The following is a 19,265-nucleotide window of genomic DNA, read 5'->3' as shown; positions in this document are numbered from 1 at the left end:
GGCTTTTAAAATTCGTTTACATTTAGATATAAGAAGCACCTACAATAGTTTTGCTTATAAAATGGAATAGTATTTTGCAGGGTCAGAAGAGACCCAAAAAAAAAAAAGGAAGAGGCTATTACATTGTAAAATTGTCAACACAAGTTCATTCTGTGTAAAACAAAAACAGTTAGCGTAACTGAGCTTTACACAGAAAAAGCTGGAAATCCTTTTATCGGTCTTATTTTTCCTTGTTGAATTGTGTCGTAACTTTAAACTACCATTTTTTAAAGTAAACTTATCTTTCTTATCCCAAATTAATCACATCTGAATGCTTTCTGTGTATATGTAGGAGTAAATATCTGTAATTTTACTCTCGATCTACTGGATCTATTAGTTAATAGAAATTTAATAACAGCATGGTATTCAGAGGAGGCCATGTATTTTTACTTCTTTCCATGAGAGGACTCATTTGGAATGTATGTGCAGGTAAGTCCTATGAGGAATGACAAATACCTCATTAATTTCTAAATTCATTAATGACCATAGTTGAAGTTCATTGTAAATCAACACTACCACATAGGCCAAATTTACCACAGGGGAAAACAGAAGAACTAAGCCTGGATGTTCATTGCAAGGATATTAAGAAAATAGGGGCTATAAGGGGATAAGAATGATAGAATACCCCCCAGGAACATTGTTAGTGAAAGTGCCATTTGCACAAGCTGGCAGCTGTACAGGTACAGAATTTATTCCTCTGAGAAGATGAGTTCTCTCAATCTGCCCTGGCAGCTTTATACAAACATCGTGGTAGCAGTGCCTTAAAAGCCACACTTCCCCAGCTTAGGCAGACATTAACTCACCAGACTACAGCAGTCAGAGTTGGCAGAAGACTACAGCTTCTTTAGATTGAAAACAATCAATTTTTTATTTCCCTTCTACATCAGTATCTTGCAATTGTCTTTTTATTCTTCAGAGCAGAAGTTTTTGTTAGCTCTCCAAACACCAAAGCCTGATATAAACAACAGAATAAATTTACTGTCCCTAAAAATGTCGTCTTTGACTTCCCATGTCTGTTAGCTGTGTATTTGATTACAAACCCTTCCTATGGACAGAGTGATTATTTATGTTGTGGACAGTGGCAGATCTACTGCCAGTCAAATTCCTCCCAAAGGGCTCAGTGCACGCAGAGAAAGGAGGAGCATCAGCAGCATTACAGACTGCAGCAAATACATCTCATGCAAAAGACAGAAGAGCAGAGAGGAGAAAAGAGAAGAGAAGAGAAAGAGGATTGAGAAAAAACTATGATGCTTGAGGAAGAAAATAAATAAACTGACAATCAAATACACCAGGAGTTACGCAAGCAACATGTCTCGGTCACCAGGAAGAAAGCAGGAGAACCACAAAATAGTAAGACATTTTTGCAATGTGTTATTAAAATTGTGCATGGAGTAAGAATAACCTATTATTTGATTGATGCATTTTATACACTCCTGTTTCTGAACAATTTGAAAGTACTGAAAGGATAGGGATAAGATTTGTGGTACAAGAGCAGAGTTCCTGGCAGCATTTATGGCTACTATTCCTAATGCTGGGATTCTGTACAGGCTTGGGAAAGAGGGGTACAAAGTTTCTGAGAATGCAATGTGTTCAGAAGCAGGAGTCTAAGTGCTTCAAGTGTTTATGGTCTAAGATACAAAAGCCAGGCAAGTTTATGTACATCTGTGGTTAGGTAGTTATTCAATGAAACAAACACAGAGAAGGAGATCTCTGTTCTGTGCTTGAATGGTTTGATTCCACACAAACCTTTCTTTGGGAGTTTAGAGCCCCAGGGCTTTCTGTATGGTGAATGGTGATTTTTGACAGGAACTGGGCAGTGGAAAAAATTCCAGAAGGCTTTAAGACAACGTTGTATCAATTTCTGAAAAGAGGACAGGGGTCTCCACTGAAAAAGAAATGGAAGAGTGTAATATAATTACAGTCAATATACCTAAGTTTATGGTCATAAAGTATTCCAGTGGATTGCAAGTGTGGCTGATAAATTTGATTACATTGATATATTATGCTTAAGTTTCTCTGAGGTAATTTTCTTGTTGCAACAGAGACTTTTTGCTGAACAATAATAACAAAACAATGCAGGATCTGTATAACATCCATTTACTCTGTTGAAAACTTGTTACTGAGAATTTGGCCAAGAGTATAATATTATTTTAAACAGGAGTTATCACTAAAATTTGTTTGGAAAATTGTTCCACTTAAGATTTTAAACAGTGCCTTGTTAAAACAACACTGATTAAACTTCAAGCTTCTGATGCAAAGGAAACAAGAAGAAATATTTCCACCAAGCAGTTCTTACTTTAGTGCTGTGCTTTGTTCTGGTTTTTTTGGTTTGTTTGTGGTGTTGTTTTTTGTGGGGTTTTTGTTGTTGTTGTTTTGTGGGGGTTTTTTTGTTGTGGTTTTGGTTTTTGGGGGGTTTTTGTTTGTTTGTTTGTTTTTTCCCTTTTTTTTTTTTTTTTTTTTTTTTTTTTTTTTTTTTTTTTTTTTTTTTTTTTTTTTTTAATTTACTGTTATTCTTCCACAGGCTAGAGACAAAAAGAAGCTCTGGTCTGACCACATGCCACAGGGCTGTAGCACTTCCTTTAATTCCTGTCCAAGAAGTTTAGTAAGGGTTAACCTAATCTCTCACTTAAAGACCAGCTGCTACTCCTGCTAAATACAGAGAGTTCTGCAGTGCATGGGTGTGATCTGAAGGGGCAGGGAGAGAAATAAACTCTCCTCCAAATTGTTGCACAACTGAAGGCCCCACAGTAGCACTTGTGACAGGATCAGTGCAGAGATGTTACCTTTGGCATCTTCAGTTGCCCTCCATGTTCCTTGGGCAAGGGGCTGCAATCCTCACCATCCCTTTTGTCTTGTTATTCTTTACACACGTGCTGACATGTAGTATTTTTTCATTATTCTGATCTAAATTTCTACCTACATTTTACTTATTTTTGAAGAAAGCAGCTAATGATCTGAATCAGATCAACTCTACCTTTGTGAACTGTTGTGCCTACTGCAAAAGGTTTAATAGCTCATTGCCTCTTTTCCTGACACTGTTTTTTATTATTCTTGGGTGGCACTTGACAGCATTTGTCAATCCAGCATACATACACTCAAAATGCAAGAATGACTGATGATAGTAACTCTGAGTATACCAAGAAATGGTACTTCTGAGAAGCAAAATCCCTTACAAACTCAGGAGAAAATCAGTATAGATTCTGTCATGCTTGAAATGTGGATTTCAGTGATTATGCATCCATGGACTAAAGTTTCTTTATTAACTAAAATGCTAATTTTTCTTGCTTTTAATGAGCAGGAGCTCAAAACCATGGAAAAGTTGGATTTTAGTTCACTTCATTTTCAATTTTCATATTTTCTGACAGAGCAGAGAACTGTTTGTACTCACATATGGGGCTTTGGTAGCCCAGCTGTGCAAGGACTATGAAAAAGATGAAGATGTCAATGCCTGTTTAGATAGAATGTAAGTACTGCTTTAAATGTTCAGTTTTATCAATACATATTAAAAAAAAGCTATTTGTTTACATGTATATTACCTTTCAGCTTTTCTGTTTGTTAACTCACAAGTTCCAGTATTCCATCTGTGATTACAAAGAAGACAGGGAAAAGGTTCAATATTCTGTCAACAGAAACAACACTAATTTGTGAATTAAGATCAACAATTAGCTTTTTAATTCTCTGAGGAAAAGTGTAAGGATTGTTTTCATAGCTTACACTTGTTCCTTGTTTATTCTTTAGTTATGCTGATTAGTAATATGGTCTTCTAAATTTCATATCCTATATCCCTCACTGGGTTAGGAGCAAATGAGCCTCTCACCATACAGCAATGAGTGAGATAGCACAAAAGGTCAGTGAAGGTGGATTTTTACATGGATAACCTCCTTGAAAAATGAAGATCCAATGTTTACAAACTCCTGTCGCCCTGACTGAGCTTCCTAGGCATTACTACCATAAAAATAATGATATAATGGAAAATCAGCAAGAACCAACTTTTTAGCTGGTTAACAAGAACATATGGTAAGGCCTTTGGCAGAACAGTAGGACTCATATTTCTGGGTAAAGTGGACATGCAAAATGTATTACAACAATCACAGTGGACAGAATACCCTGACCACTTTACTGTTAACCTGAACGTTTGCAAAGTAGCTGTAGTCCAATAACTAGCCATGAGAGAAAATTTTTTTTAAAAGAAAAATCATTGTTAGGGAGAAAGAAATGTAATTTATTCACAAACTTATAAGGGATAACATCCCTCAGATACTTTTTTATATTCATCTCCTATTCAGCTGTGGTGAAAATCATGAATTTAAAAAATGCACAGTCTTCTTCAATGATGCCATAGCAGAAATTACTTGAGAGCTGTTTTGGAAGATGTGGATACAGACTATGGTCCTTATGTTTTCATTATTGCAGTTGTTTCTATAAAATCTTTTTGTTTTGAGGAAGACTTGATATAACAGACAGGTTTCATTAAAACAATGTAATCCCTACTTCTGTGATTTTGAAACAGCCCAGCTTAACAAAGAAACATCACATCTCAGCAGACCCGTGACAGGTGGGGAGAGTGTACTTATCTGCCTCTCTGTGTACATATACAGACTGTAGTAAGAAGGGTGTTTTACACTGTACAGGTGCCAAGTAGCTGCATACCAGTCTGTTATTAATTTGACTCGGCAAATCTAAGGCATAAAAGCTGAAATGTATCTAAGTAGTCTCATATGTCACTAATATATACCTTGCTAAATGCTGATGACACATTTGTCAATGTTATTGATATTGATACTGAGGCAATAGATAAATATTTAATTGTTTCTAGACACATGACATACTGCAATTTTAATCTTCATGCTGCCAAACCCACTTTTTATTCTTGTCATCAGCTCACTGTTTGTCTTCTAGCCAAAGATGTTGTAAATAAACTCATAAGAAACTCCGAGTTCAGGCTGCTTCACTGAGGATGTGCCTCCAACAAACAAGCAGACACTGCCAACATCCGCATAACTGGGAATAATAAATTTCCTAAAAACATTTCTGAGCTGAGTACCCAGTCTTATATAACATTTGTGTCAACCTCTTTCAATCATTCAGAAAACGTTTGGAGTCACAGCTGTTTTGCACACTAAGAGGTTATTGACCTTTGTTAATGTGCCAGAGCTAGGAATAAATATTTGTTTCATAAAAATTCCATTATCTTCCACTCTTTTCTTATTTTTTTTTTAATAATATTTTAAATACAAAATGGAGGTGGTGCCATACCAAAAGTGTGCATTTGTTGTGGTAATGAGTGATGCAGGGACCCCAGGTGGGTGCAAAGCAGTGCTCCTTATTGCCAAAAACCTGACCTTTTACACAGTTAGCCAGTTTTCAGTTTACATGGTTTTAAGGCACAACAAGCCAAGTGAACCCACCTCCATACAGCACAAAGTGGACATGATGTGGATACACGGCAGTCATACAGCACCTCTCTCACGTCTCTCATGTCTCTCACATCTCTCATGTCCCTCGTGTCTCCCCTATCCCTTTTCCAGCTGAGTCACTCTCCCATGGTTCCCTTCTATTTAGCCCAAGTAACAGGCCAGAGCCATGTTACAAGGCCTCCCTTTATAAAGCCTCACCTGTCGGTAACATGTGTTAACTAACAACTTCGGGATTTCTTTTTGTCAACTAGTTAGAGGAAGGGAGATAACAAGTTAGAAAAAACAGACAAACAGGTCATTGTGAAGGAAGAGTGAAAAATTAGGTGAAGAGGTAAGGGGAGAAAGTGAAAGGGATCAGGTGTGAGTGCATTTCCTATGAGCTCCCCTGGCAGGTGAATGCCTGAATGCTGCAATGAGGGTGCCCAGGATTTGGTGTCTATATGTATAGACAATGTACAGATGAACTGTGTACACAGTTCATATCATCGTTGCCAGGAGCATCATGCTCAAAGAAGTATGATATTCCTTAAATGACTACAAGAACAGAAGTCCTTACTTTTTTTTTTTTTTTTTTTTTGTGTGTGTGTGTGTGTACTGCAAAATGTGGTAGAAAGAAGAATGTGGACCATCAAAATGTGTTGTCATTAAGGCCACTCAGTTAGGATCATGCAGCTGTTTTGCTGAGGAAGTGCATTAGGGATGCATTAGGGAGACAGCAGATGGAAAGAAGTTCCCCATTTTAAATGTTGCTTTCCTTGTTTCCTCCTTAGGGGATACAGCATTGGCATAAGGCTGATTGATGACTTTTTGGCTCGTTCAGCTGTGAAAAAGTGCCGTAGTTACTCTGAAACTGCAGACATAATTGCACAGGTAAATAAGATTTGCATTTTCTAAAGCATCATCAGATTCAGTGGTCTCAGCTTAGAATCATATATTCCCTTCCTTTTTTCCTCTTCCTATGAGCATAAATCTTATTAACCATCTCATACAGATCTTAAACTTTAATATTCTTACTTCTGCCATTTGACTCATCATCACCATAATTATCTTAGATATCTTTTCACTTTAAAATGATAATATTAAGAATTAGCTGCAGGATTTTCTGCAGAAAGAAAAATCTCTGTGGTAGCAAAGAAGAACTATGAGAAAGGAAAATGAGAGGAACATTCTCCTGACTACCCACGAATCTAATAATGAAATCAAAAAGATAAAATCAGCACAGGTACTTTCACCTATTTATGGAAATTTCCCTTTTATTGAGTAGCTGTTCATACTTCTGTCAGACAAGAAAGACACAGATTTCTAAAGATGTACTTCTGCCCTTATTGGCAAGTTAGAATTCCAGGGAATTTCAAAGAGAATTTTAAGTAATAATGATGCATAACAAAATTCCTCCTGGCAAGCAGTTGAGCTGTGTAGACAATCTAATGGAAATAGTGAAGACAGCTGAATGAAACCGATGCGACAAGCAGCATTTCAATCACTGCTTTAAAATACACTGCCTCATTTTAAAAAATGATACCAGGCTGCAAAATCACTTTTTTGTTCACTTTTACATTCTTCTTCAGGTGGTATTGGTAGTTTATTTTCACATATATGTCAGATATCTGGTTTTCTGGGTCTTGTTCCTCATGGTTTCCTTCTTTATAAATGCATTATTACAGTTGTACCATTAAGTACAGGGTATTCAACAGCAAAGTACAGTGAGAAATTAACAATGGAAAAAGACAGTATTTCTCTGCAGCTTGTACTTCCAAAGAGACTTACTGAGAGAAGTAAAAAATTACTTGGAAAGATTGCAACAAACATTAAAGCACACATTGTCCCTTTGAAAGACTATTTTTAGCGAACTAAACAGAGTTCTGTAGTAGGAGTATAACATTTCTGAGGCAAAATGTGATATGGACAGCGTTTTCACATTTCTTTGGGAAAACAGTTTTAAAATAATCTTCAAGCACATTTGTCTGAGACACATAACAAGAAAACATATATAAAGTGACCCAGTAAGTAACTGCATATACTCTATTAAAAGTTTTTAGTTCAGGATCATGAAGCTGCTTACATGACCTTCTTAACTCTACAGCAGGAGTGTTCCCAGCCAGGAGAAAGTGATTAAATACTTAACTGCACTAAGTCTTCAGAGGTATAGATCTGTTTGATGATGAGTAAAACCAGTTCAAAGTTAAAGTAATTATACCAGTTAAGCAATTAAAGTAGTTAGAGCCAAACCTCCTGTTAACATAGCTGTTATCCTGGAGTTCTTTGGAAAACAAAGAAGTCTGTAAAATCAGGCTGTGGGTGTTCCCTGTGGAAATGGAAAGAGATAAAACAAAAGAAAAAAAAAAAACCTCATAAAATAAGGACTAGAAAGCCAGCTTCCCAGATTAAGAAAAAAAAAAAAGAGAGGAAAGGTGCACCTAAGGCAGTGACTGGGAGCTTAAAACTTCCACCACTAGTTCAGATTGCAAAGCCTGGGTTTTCCTGGTAACTTATAGTGGCCTGGAAAAGGGCCAACAGGTTTTGATGAGGAGCCAAAGTGAGCCCTTCTGCACTGAGTTCCCATGGTGGTCACATGGTTCTGTGACTTGGCATGGTTACAGTTGGGATTGAATTAAAAAAGAGATGAAACAGGACATGTAAAAGTAGGCTTTCTGGCCAACTGGGGTAAAAAAAATAAAAGGTAACCAATTGAGGAATGATAGTAAGAACAAAGCCCAGCTGAAGAAGAAGTGTCCAGATGGGATTCAGAATTTGGATCTGAGCATAACTGAAAATTACATTTGAAATTAGGTTGATGATTTTTCTCCATAATCCTGCAAAATCAAAATTTTAATTCAATTTCTCCTCAAAGGACCTTGATGTAATTGATCTGATCAAATGAATTGCAAAAAACCTGGTTTTAAATCTAACATTTATACTACCTTCTCTAGCACCAGGAGGAGTTTGTGTGTGCCAGAGGTGGAAGCAGCCTGACCACACCCTCTGGTCCATAGCAAGCTGGTGCTGGCTCACAGGCTCCACTGCTGGATTAAACAGTGCTGTGCCTAAGGATAGATGTGTTCCTGAAGAGCAGAGGCTGCAGAGATGGGCTTTATTGTGGACACCCAGTACCCTGTGAATGCAGGAAATTAACATCTCTGGAGCTCTTTGAAGAGAGCTCCCTGGGGTAATCCAACCATGTCACCCCCCTGTCCAGAGCTGTAGGACAAGAGAAGTCATTCCCCTTGTCATGGGAGGTGCTGCCACACCAGGTCCCTGTATATTTTCTGGCCAGTTTGAAGGTCTGACAGAAGCTGGCAGAATTTACGAAGCTGGTAAATGTTGGTTTTCAGATCTCAGCAGAGAAAGGGAAATGCATAGGCAGGTTTCTGTGCTAAGTAATTCAGTCCACTGTGTTAGACAGTAAACAGAACATTGAAGTGCTGCACTGTGGAGAATAAAGGAAACTTCAGAAGAGAAGTTTGGAACTGGCAGCAGATGGCAAGACCTTTAATACATCTTCCTCTTTCCAAACACTGACTGGAAAAATACTAAGAATGAAAAGTATGCTAGCAGAATTATTATTTTGGCTGCCTTTCCCCTTTTAAGCAGATGAATTCTGGTCCTTCATTAATCTTGCTATTGTGCTGTCTGAAATCATGGTTTTCATTTTTTTTACAGTCTGTACTTACTTGGCATCACGACATATGCATAAAAAGTTTGGTAGTGAAAAGTCCCCAGTAGTATGTAGAGGGACTGATAAGTTAGTGGCTTCCTAAATATATCAGTAATTCTAGACTGTGTTTGAGCACCATCAAAATGTTAATGATTTTTATTCTTGCTGCTTGAGAGGGATGGAATGCTGGTTGACACTTTGAAAAAGGGCAGTGATACATTTTTAATTCAGACTGCATCAACCTCATTTTCTCATTAAGCAATATATAATGTTATAGAGTTACAAATAACATTTTCAAAAGCAAGATTTTGCTTTATATGGGCATCATTTTGGAGGGACATCTATGTATATGTCTAAACAGATATTCTTTTTTCTTCCATTTCATAGATAAAAACAAGACAGGTTTATGGGATGCAAGTTTTAAACCACCTCACTCATTTTACTTCCTAGTCTTTTGGAGTCACAAAGACTGAAAATGTCTTTGTTTTATCCTCTGAGAAACTGTAAATGGTAGTTTTAAAGTAGTTGCTGTCCAGTTATAGCTGGTTTTAAGAAAAAATTATTTATATTCATTGAATTGCTTATCTATGCACTTAAATTATTGTTCCTGCCAAGACATTTTCACTTTATAGCTTTGCAATTTGGCCTTAATTTGGTGCTCCACTGCAGACCAGCTACTTCTTTTGCATAGTTTCCACGCAAGCTCTCTTTTACGCACGAATTTTTAACAATAGAATTTGGATATATTCATCATACCAGCAATGCAAAGTACAGCTGAAACTAAATTGAGAGCATATGAAGGCTTAACATGGTTAAAAATCTTTATTTTTATAACAAAGACTTCAAGTTTGGTGGAGCAGATGTGTAGTGGAAGAAGAGCTAAGAGAATTTTAATGACTAAACTGAGGGACAGAGCACAGAGAATTAAACAGAAGTTTCCTGTTTTCTTGTATAGTCATATTTTGATATCAGAATTACTGCAAAATCTAAATTTTCCAGCAGAAAATGTTGCTCTTACTGTTTGATTTTATTTGTTGGGTGTTTTTCTCCCTCTCCAATTTGTTTTGGACAGTGTTGACAATAGTCTGTCTTTTTCTGAGCTGCCATGGTAGCTGCTGAATTCAGAGACAGTGTTGATAGAAAGCAGCTTTTGCAACAGCCCCTTGAAGGACTAAGTTAAATTTGGCAAACCCACATTCCAGTTGAAAACTTAGGGTCAAACTGGCTGTTATTTCAGTCTGTTTTTATAAAGGTATTCTAGGATCCACACAGAAATTGTGTTATGTCACAGGCATTCTGGTAAGACAAAAGAGTCACACAGGCCTGGGAATGAGGATCAGCGAGATGGGCTCCTACCAGGCACACATTGCAGCACAAAGTGTTCAGCAGCTGCTCATGGGGGTGGAGACACTCTCGACACGAGTTACCTGCAAACATGAAGCAGATAAGGGAGAGGAGAAGGAAATTCCCCTTGGATTTGCACCTCCATAATAAAGCAGAAGATAGAGCTGGGAAGTGCTGGCATTTCAGATGGCCTGGCCTACTCAGGTGCAGAGCTCTAAGCTTTCCTCTGAGGAAAAGAGGATAGCAGAAGCTCCAAGTGGGATCACTCTGTCCTCTTACCCTTCTGTCTACCCGCTATGCTTTTGTCTCTGTGTCCCAGCTATTATATCACACTGGAGGCCTTATCTTTACATCAACCCACTTGTTGCCCATAGATCGTTGATCAACTTATTAACCTACTTGCTGTCTTCCCCACTGCATCTCTACTTGCTTTAATTTTCTGAGGAAGGAGGAGGAGAGACAGTTTTGGAAAGGGAAGTTTGGCCCAGGCAGTGGGGCTGTCCTGTTAGGGGGTGTGTTGTCTCCCCTTGTATGCAGGGAGGAGATGAAATGAAGCTGGACAGAAGATGTTGGGGCAGTTCTCATAAGGAAAGAGACAAATAAGAAGGGTGATATAGCCTGGAAGTTGGCAGATGCTGTATATACCAGCAGAGGATCCTGGGGAGAAAATGGTTGGTGTATATGCCAGGCACAGTGTCAGACATCTGCTGTTGTGACTTTCATTTTGGCAGTGTTGCATCTGTGCCTTCAGCTGCAGCAGGCTCATTTAAGCATATAACATGTTGTAAGTGTGCTGCTAAGTGGATCATCTGGGATAAAAGAACTTTAAAACATTTTCGCAAAGGTCACAAGTTCTTGAAAACATAAGGAGAAAATTTTAAACAGAGAGTTGAATTAGCTTGTGTTTTATTTCATAAAGTGTAATGGTCTGTATATAGATGCTTCTACCTGCTGAAGAACCCCAATGAGTATGAGAACAGCTGGGCAGAATACCCTGGTTTGTTGAGACAGGCATGATTCAAGCACTATGATTCTTGGTAGACTCGGAGGGACTGGCAATGAAATGCTGCACAAAAGCCTGCTCAGCTACCCCAGGGAAAGTAACTTTGTTCTCCTTTTATACAGCGTTTGGGAATAGTCTGAACACCCTGAGAACCATGTGATGAATTCCAAGTGGGTGAGGTAAAGCACAATGCTCTGGGGTGAAATGCATTTGTCAGAGGCACTGAGGTGAGTTGCCTCACGTGCTGGTTCTTCTTGCTCCAGACACTATGATTTCCTAGGATATTCAAAAAAATGAAAGTCAGCCTTCTGCAAAAATATTTTCTTGGCTTAAAAAGTGGAATTTCCTTCCAGGCCCTCTGTTGTACACTGGCTGCAGGCCCAGAAACAACAATATAACAACATTACAGGCTGCACCCAGTGCCTGAAACTCGCTCAAAATCAGAACCTTATATCCACACAAAGAGCAAGTCTAGCTTGGGAGCAGATAAGAGGGAGATGTTCTGCAGAGACAAAATGTCCAAAACCAGAGAAGCCTTGAGGGATCACTGGTGCCTCAAAACAAGGCTGTGCCTACAACTGGACTGGAAATGATCTGGATAAAACCCTTTTACTTTCTGTGGGCTGTCAGAAAGCCACACATATATTGTTACTATATTCACACACCGTAAATGACTTTACTTGTTAATAGTCTCTTGATTTACACAACACAAACATACTATACCATATTTTACATAGCATATTTTTAAAACCCTCTTGTAGAAGACATTATTCATTTCTTTATGCTATCAGCTCTTGATGCTGAGCCAGTGACATGAACCCTGGGTGCCGTGAAGTACTGCAGCCTTCACTCACGTAGAAAAATAATTTCATTCTATCCTTTTGAAGCAAGTATCTAACTGGGAGGAAACTTGATGAAGAAGAAAGAGGTCATTGTGAAAATATACAGAGATGAAACCAGCTAGAAGTATGACATATTAACAAGATGTAAAAATGCTGAAAATATTCTTGGGTCTATGGTATTTCCCTTCTGTCTGAAAGGTCCAGCATTGTCTCTCTTTCCTCATTGATTCCTTTCTGGCCTTCTTCAACCAGCCTGTGAATCGTGCTATAATGCTGTTTGCTGCTGCTGAAAGAGTAGAGCTGGGAAGCATCTTCCCATGCCTGGAAAGCTGGCAGGGAAATGGGTTCTGGTTCCTTGTTTTCAAAAAAGCACTTCAGGTTTCTCTCACTCAGCTTGGTGGCATACAGCTGGAAAATCTGCTCCAGTTGCTCCTTCTCTGTCCCCTCGTACACTCTCCAGAACATCAGCTGGAGGTGGCTGACTTTGGACTGGCAGCTGGCACAGCAAGTGGTTAGCAGGGAGAGGAGAGCTGTGGTAACTATCACACACCAGCCTAAAATCTGGGAAGGCAAAAGAAATCAGTTTCAGGTTAAAAAGACCCAAGTGAAAATGCAACTTGAATCAGAAACGTCTGACAAAGGGGCCACACTTTGCATTTGCTGCTGGCATCGATGTTAATGGGGACTGAAGAGAAGAGTAAGTCCATCAGCACAGAGGCTTCTCGATAGTGTTCCTTTTGGTGTCTCTTGGTACAAAGGGTAAAGTGTTTTCTGAGTCCTGAAAGCATTACAGAAAAGTACCCAACAAGAAGGATTCATTTTGAATCATGAAGAACTACAGAACCAAAAACGTCAAGTAAGTTTTGTTCCAGATCAACCAACCTTTTTCACTGCGACCACTGTTAGATGTTTTGTTTTCTGATTGCTTTTTATTCAGGAAAAAACCTCCAATACAACTGCATGAATTGACCAGCATCACTCAACTTATTTTTTCTGTAGCTGCTTTAGATTTTGAGAAAGTTCTGTCAAGAGCATCTTGAAAGAAAGAGCTACTTCCAGAATTAGTTCTTCAGCAAGGGGGTAGAATAGAAAAGTGTGCTTGAAATAGTTATTGTGGGATGTTGTCCTCTAAAGAGAGCAGCAATGCAAGCACAGTTTTTTCCTGCATTGTGCCATTGGCCTAGCCAATAGTTTTACTCTTCTACTCCACTGCAATGTGAAGAAAAACAAAAGAAAACAAACAAACAAACAAAAAGAAGAAGAAAAAGTAATACTTCTTTTCAAACAGTGGAAAATGTTCCAGTATGGGAAAAATATTCTAGGGTGTAGAGGCTTGTATGAACTGGAACTGATTTCCTGTGCTTTAATGATGATATGGGCAGCTGCGTCCTTCCTCATATGAACCCTTGCACTGATGTTAAACAAAATAACCACCAGTAAAATCTTTATTTAGCTGATGGAATATAGGAAGTTTCCTCAGGGAAGTCTGTGAAACAGAGAAGCTTGACAAACAACTATTCTTAGGAACTGGTATGGAAGAAGAGTTTGAGTTTTCCTTTATTTTTCCCTGTCACTTTGTACTGACTAATGATTTTTATGGGTATCTGAGAAATCGCACTTTTTAGCAATTTTTCACTTTCTTGCAGCTTGGAAAAGGAGATCATATATTTTCAAGCTAAAACTGAATCCCAGATCTTTCACTATTTCCTATATATATAACTTAAAGTTTAGGCACTATCTGTTGTTGTCTTCTAAAACAGTCAAATACATTCCTTTGTCTGCAGTGCTGTCTTTGTCCTATTTGCATGAGCACTTGAAATGAAAACTGGCTCTTGGAAAGGAAGTTGTTCCAGATGGATACAATTCCTGACAAAAACTTGCTGGCTCAACAGAGTGTTTTCCTTTTTGTGCAGCCTTTTTTTTAATTGTCTCCACTGTTTTGATTTTTTGCCTCTGAATTTATTTGCATTACAATGCAGAGAGCAAAACTGTACTACACAAATATTGTAAAATACAGTAAGATCTCAGCTTTGCATGATCTTCTTGCTTTGTTGTTTCTCACTTCCTCCAACAAGGACAAAAACATGCACACATTTAGTATCATGAAAATGAGGAACACAAATAGAAACACATTACGTAAGCAGTGAAAAGATACTACACAAATCTTATTTTATTTTCCAGTATTTTTCTGCTGTTAGTGACCTAAAATTTCCCTACAGTTATCAAAATGATTTCAAATAGCAGAGTGTGCCATGATTTTTTTAATAAGACACACCCTTCAATGGGGCGACATCTGTTAATTCACCCTCCTAAACAAAACAGTTGAGTTTGCTTTTTTTTTTTTTTTTTTTTTTTTTTTTTTTTTTTTTTTTTTTTTTTTTTTTTTTCCCCTTCTTCTTTAGAACAATCTCCATTCAGGAAGAAATGGAAGTTCTTTAGGTTTCCTTATCTTATTGACCCCACCACCAGTGGGATCCCCCTAAGAAATATGGAACAGCTCAAACTGAACGAAAAGATGCATGGATTGTATTTTGCAAGGCTGCCAAAACATTGTTCTCATGAAGCTAGAGATTTTAACCTAACATCTGACATCAGCATCTTCCACAGATAAGTCACAGCGGCAGCACAAGCTGGATAATGCTTTTTGTTGATAATTTTTCTTACCTGGGACTGTGCTTGAAGTGTTCTTTTCAGTTCATCACTCTCTGAAAAGGGCAGGGAGCTCTTGTCACAGGCTACCTTGTGGAGCTCTTCAAAGCACTTCTCCGATTTGCTGTGGCAAACTGCGTTTAAGTAGGCAGGATTTTTCAAGCCACTCATGGCACATTCGTAAAAAGTCCCGTTGAGCAAAGCCACGGAAAGCCACATCACTGGGGCTACCAGAGCATTTAAAGTGATTTGTCCAAAGACGTAAAAGAAACGGCAAACATTCCCTCGGGGGAATATTTTCCTGGGATTCACCCAGCACCCTGTAAAGAGTTTCCAGGTCTTGCTGTTCAAGAAGTATCCAATAACTAGCAAAACAAGAGCTGGCGAGAAGAGGAATACCAAACCGTACCTGAAGTTCTCATTGCTGCACGGGCATCTGAAGGCAACAAGAGAAAAGACGCGTTCACCTCCCATTGTCAGCAGCGCCATGAAACTGTAACCTATAGCGGTTTTCCGGTTCATAAAGAACTTGAGGATCGTTTGGAAAGCATCCATGTCTGGTACTCACTGAGGAGGTGAAAAGCAAGACAGTTTCTCCCCGTTGGCGGCGGAGCGCAGCAGGGCAGAGCTCTCCCGAGGAGGAGCAGCCCGCGGCTCTCCCGCCCGCCCACGCCCAGCCGGGATCGTGCCGTGATGTCACTGCCCGGAGAGCGGCACCGCGGGGGACCCGCCGCTGGCCCCGCACATGTGGCACATTTACGGCAGCGGCCACCCGCAGTGGAAAGAAAGCAAGCAGTGCTCTGTGTAACGAAAAAGGTCTGCAGTCTTAGAAGTCTTGTTTTTGGTGGGCTGTTTTTTTTGGGTTTTTTTTTTGTTTTGTTTTGTTTTGTTTTGTTTTGGTTTTTTTAGGTGACTGCAGATGGAGATAGTAAAAAAACCCAAAAAACAACATGCACTCGGCCAGCTGAAGGAGATCTTGAGTTGTGCTTATAAATACTGCAGGTGAGGTAGTGAATGATCTGATATAGATGCTAATGATCCTAAAGGAGTATGAGATGACTGCAAGCAGACTGAAAGCAGGTGAGTGATAACAGTAAAGGCACTTCGTGTGGGGTTGTAAATGTAGCAACATCAAAGAAGAACAGCTCTCTGCTGTGTTTTCCTGGAGCAGCACATCGCTCTAGGTTTGCATTGCTAGCTGAAGCTGATCACAGAAGAGACCAGTTTGCCTTGCTTTCTAGCCTGTCCGGCTCTCCCTGCTTTTTTCCTGGGCTAAAATTGGTTAATACAGGATGCTGTTCTCTAAAGTTTCACCTCTGGTTTGCATGCAGCACATTTAAGCAGCAGAGTTTCATTCTTTTGCAGGTTGCTTTCAAGATGTACCTTGGGGTCACCCCCAGTGTGAGCTGCATTAGTGCCACAGGGAATGAATTCTCTTTAATCCTGGACAAAAACCCATTAGTGGACTTCGTGGAGGAGCTGCCAGCAGAACGAGCATCACTTTGCTATTGTAACCTCCTCTGTGGGGTGATTCGAGGTGCCTTGGAAATGGTAAGGAAGTGCACATTTATTTTCTCCCTTTTTGTTAATTCACAGAAGCCCAGGAAAACAAATCCCTTGTTCAGATAAGAGTAGCAAATACGGTATTGTTTCACCTCTCGAGGTAAATGTCTCTATCTAGATAAAAGAGGACAAGGCTGAACCTGGATGCTGAGGTAGAGCAGCACATGGATTAGCTCACCTCCACACTGTCCCTGCCTGGCTGTTCAGTCTGTTCAGTGGCTGACTTGGCAGCAAAAGCCATGTGGGATCAGGAAGCCAGGAGACCCTTAAAGTGGAGGGACAGAGGGGCCATTTGGGTTCCTCCCCTGTTCCTGGAGCCTATCACACTTCCCTGCACAGCTATAGCCAGTAAGAGTCATCGCTGATTCTTTGCAAATATTTCAAGAGAAATAATGTTCTCAGGTTACCGTGGTACCTGCAGAAAGAGAGAAAAATGATGAGTATAATGTTAAAACCAAAGCATCAGAAGTGAATCAGATGGCAATCCAAATGTTCTAAAATTTAAGGTTTTTCCAAAGAAAGAAAGAAAGGGCATAATTTGAAAATTCCTGACCTGTAGAGCTTCTTCAGGAAGAATACCTTTGGGCTGCTTTATGTTTCTGTCAATATCCTATTTGGCATATATCTTCTATTTGAAGAGACAAAAACCTCAATCCTGCAGTTTTATGTACATCCATCAGTCTCAGAATCACAGTATCTGACACAAGACAAGTAAAGTATTTTATCATAATTCTCTGTACATGACTAGGAAATTCTGCGATCACAAAATCCTCAGGTATGCAACTTAAGGTCTGAGAAGAAAGCAGAGCGGTGGGAAGAAGGGTAATGTGTCATCCAAATTCCAGTGTCTATAAACTTCATTTGTAATAGCTGAGTTGGGAAAGCTATTTTAAAAGGATCTAGATAGGTATTTCCTATGAACCCTGAGAAAGGGGGTCCTCTTGTGGCGAGAGAGAGAAAAAAAATCTCATTATACCGGAGGAGGGTGGAAAACTGGGCATTTCTCTGCTGAACTGATCAGACCTGATTCTTTCTAGGTTCACCTAGCTGCAGAAGTTTCCTTCCTCCAGGACAGGCTGAAGGGTGATGCTGTGACAGAAATAGGAATTACATTTTTAAGGAAGCCTGAAGACAGAAAGCACAGAAGGAACAAATGAAAGAAATACTAGGAGAAACTCTTGCTGAGGGATATTTTGTGCCTTTTGTTTGAGAAGAAGACAGGTAAAAATGGCTCTGCTGAGTCAGCTGCACCAGTTACCTGGTAGAAAGGTGAAGATATATGGGCAGCAAAGAAGAGGGGCAGGGGAGGGCAATGTTCATTGTTGTGACATAGATATGGGTAAAAAAGATGCAAATGATCTTCCTTCTCACATAGCCAGTCTCTTGAGCTTAATGGAAGTTTAATCTCAGTATTCAGTGTGTGCTAAATATTCCTCTGTATACCAACTGTTTTCAGGCAAAGTTGATGACCTTTTCACATTTTGCTTGCCACTAATGTTTCAAAGCATGGCTGCTAGAGGCACTGTATTTCCCTGGCTGTGTGTGGTTATCCATAAAGGATTCATCTGCTGGGGATGCTGTATGCAATGTCTCGCTCCCAGATTTGATGTGTAATGCTTTGCCATTCCTTGTCCTCCACATGGAACATCCTGCTGTCTTTGAGACCAGAGAGGGATGGGTGTTCACTGATGGCAGGAGCTGGTTGTGTTCTTTGCAGCTCTGCACACCCCACATGCAGTTCTGTTGGCACTCCTGTTCAGTCCTGTGCACACCCCAGGCTGCAGCACTCTGACAACTGCAGCAGTGCTTGTGTCTCTCCAAGCTATGGGCCTTTTCACATCAGCCTTCTCTCCAAGAGCCCTGAGCTTGTGACCAAACTGAACAAAGCATGATGTATTTAATGTGTAGCCATTGTGGATCTGTATCTGCCTAAGGAAACTTGAATTAAACTTCTGAGATTGCCACACAACGTGTTTGGTGATCGTGTTTCTTGCTCTTACCTGGCCTTCACCACCAGCTCTTGAACATCTTCCTCTTGGCAGTGGACTTGTTACCACAACATGAGTGGGAATTAGAGAAGGAGCAGCCTCAGAGAAACCCAAGTTATAGGAAAGCTTCAGAGTTGTTTGGTGTAATGCAAGATGTCTGAATAAGGGTTGCACAAAACCCCAGATCCCAGCACAGCAGCCTACCCACAAAGCCAGCTTTACCACTTCTCACCAAAATGCTTGTTTTCAACTGAAATACCAACAACTAAGTTCAGTGCAGTCCCGAGTTACCTCTGATTTTATCACTGTGTTTTGTACCTCCTTCTCCTGTTTTCCCCTGAGTCTGTTTACATCTTCATCATGCTAAGTGGGGGCATCTCTTACCTTGGCTTCCTTCTCACCAGACCTGTAGAGTCCCCATGGAAATCTCTCTCCCTTTGTTTGTGTAAATAGTGTGGTAGAGTGATGGCATAGTATAATGGAGCTTTAAGTGAGCCATTCTGTGGGGAACAAAACCTAAACTCTGTTAGCCAGCCTCGGTGTCAGCCGAACTGCTGTGGCCTGCCACCAGTAACAAGCGGTGTGTTGGTTTCGCAGGGATAGCAAAAAGCAATTAGTGATCCTCTTTGAAAGTGACAACCAGATTAGCCAATTAAATACAGGTATACGCCCCTGGGCAACATGGGTTAAATGAGGAAGATGTTGGAAAGCCGGACTCTTTCTCTTCCACCTGGCAGGAGGTAACATCGTGCTGTGGCCGGGCGG

General features: G+C 39.8%; 2 protein-coding genes and 1 long non-coding RNA gene across 4 annotated transcripts in view; 1 reads left to right on the top strand and 2 right to left on the bottom strand.

Moving 5' to 3' along the window:
• LOC136359053 (uncharacterized) overlaps window positions 1–19,265 on the bottom strand; it is a 945,479-nt gene that overhangs the window by 611,029 nt on the left and 315,185 nt on the right. The window lies entirely within an intron of this gene.
• Window positions 1,153–17,815, top strand: TRAPPC3L (trafficking protein particle complex subunit 3L). The gene is made up of 5 exons (XM_066314326.1): window positions 1,153–1,389; window positions 3,405–3,502; window positions 6,227–6,326; window positions 16,315–16,500; window positions 17,550–17,815. Exons 1-5 carry the CDS (start codon window positions 1,348–1,350, stop codon window positions 17,667–17,669), a joined length of 546 nt encoding a protein of 181 aa, XP_066170423.1. The 5' UTR covers window positions 1,153–1,347; the 3' UTR covers window positions 17,670–17,815.
• LOC136359030 (calcium homeostasis modulator protein 5-like) lies at window positions 11,345–15,615 on the bottom strand. The gene is made up of 2 exons (XM_066315283.1): window positions 14,965–15,615; window positions 11,345–12,861 (listed from the first exon to the last, which is right to left on the bottom strand). The coding sequence occupies exons 1-2, from the start codon at window positions 15,502–15,504 to the stop codon at window positions 12,472–12,474; spliced, it is 930 nt and encodes a 309-aa protein (XP_066171380.1). The 5' UTR covers window positions 15,505–15,615; the 3' UTR covers window positions 11,345–12,471.

This window comes from Sylvia atricapilla, chromosome 3 (assembly GCF_009819655.1).
Source record: "Sylvia atricapilla isolate bSylAtr1 chromosome 3, bSylAtr1.pri, whole genome shotgun sequence".
In the NCBI taxonomy this organism is placed as follows: Eukaryota; Metazoa; Chordata; class Aves; order Passeriformes; family Sylviidae; genus Sylvia; species Sylvia atricapilla.
The sequence above is the reverse complement of the archived record's forward strand: the minus strand, read 5'-3'. Positions and strand labels throughout refer to the sequence as shown.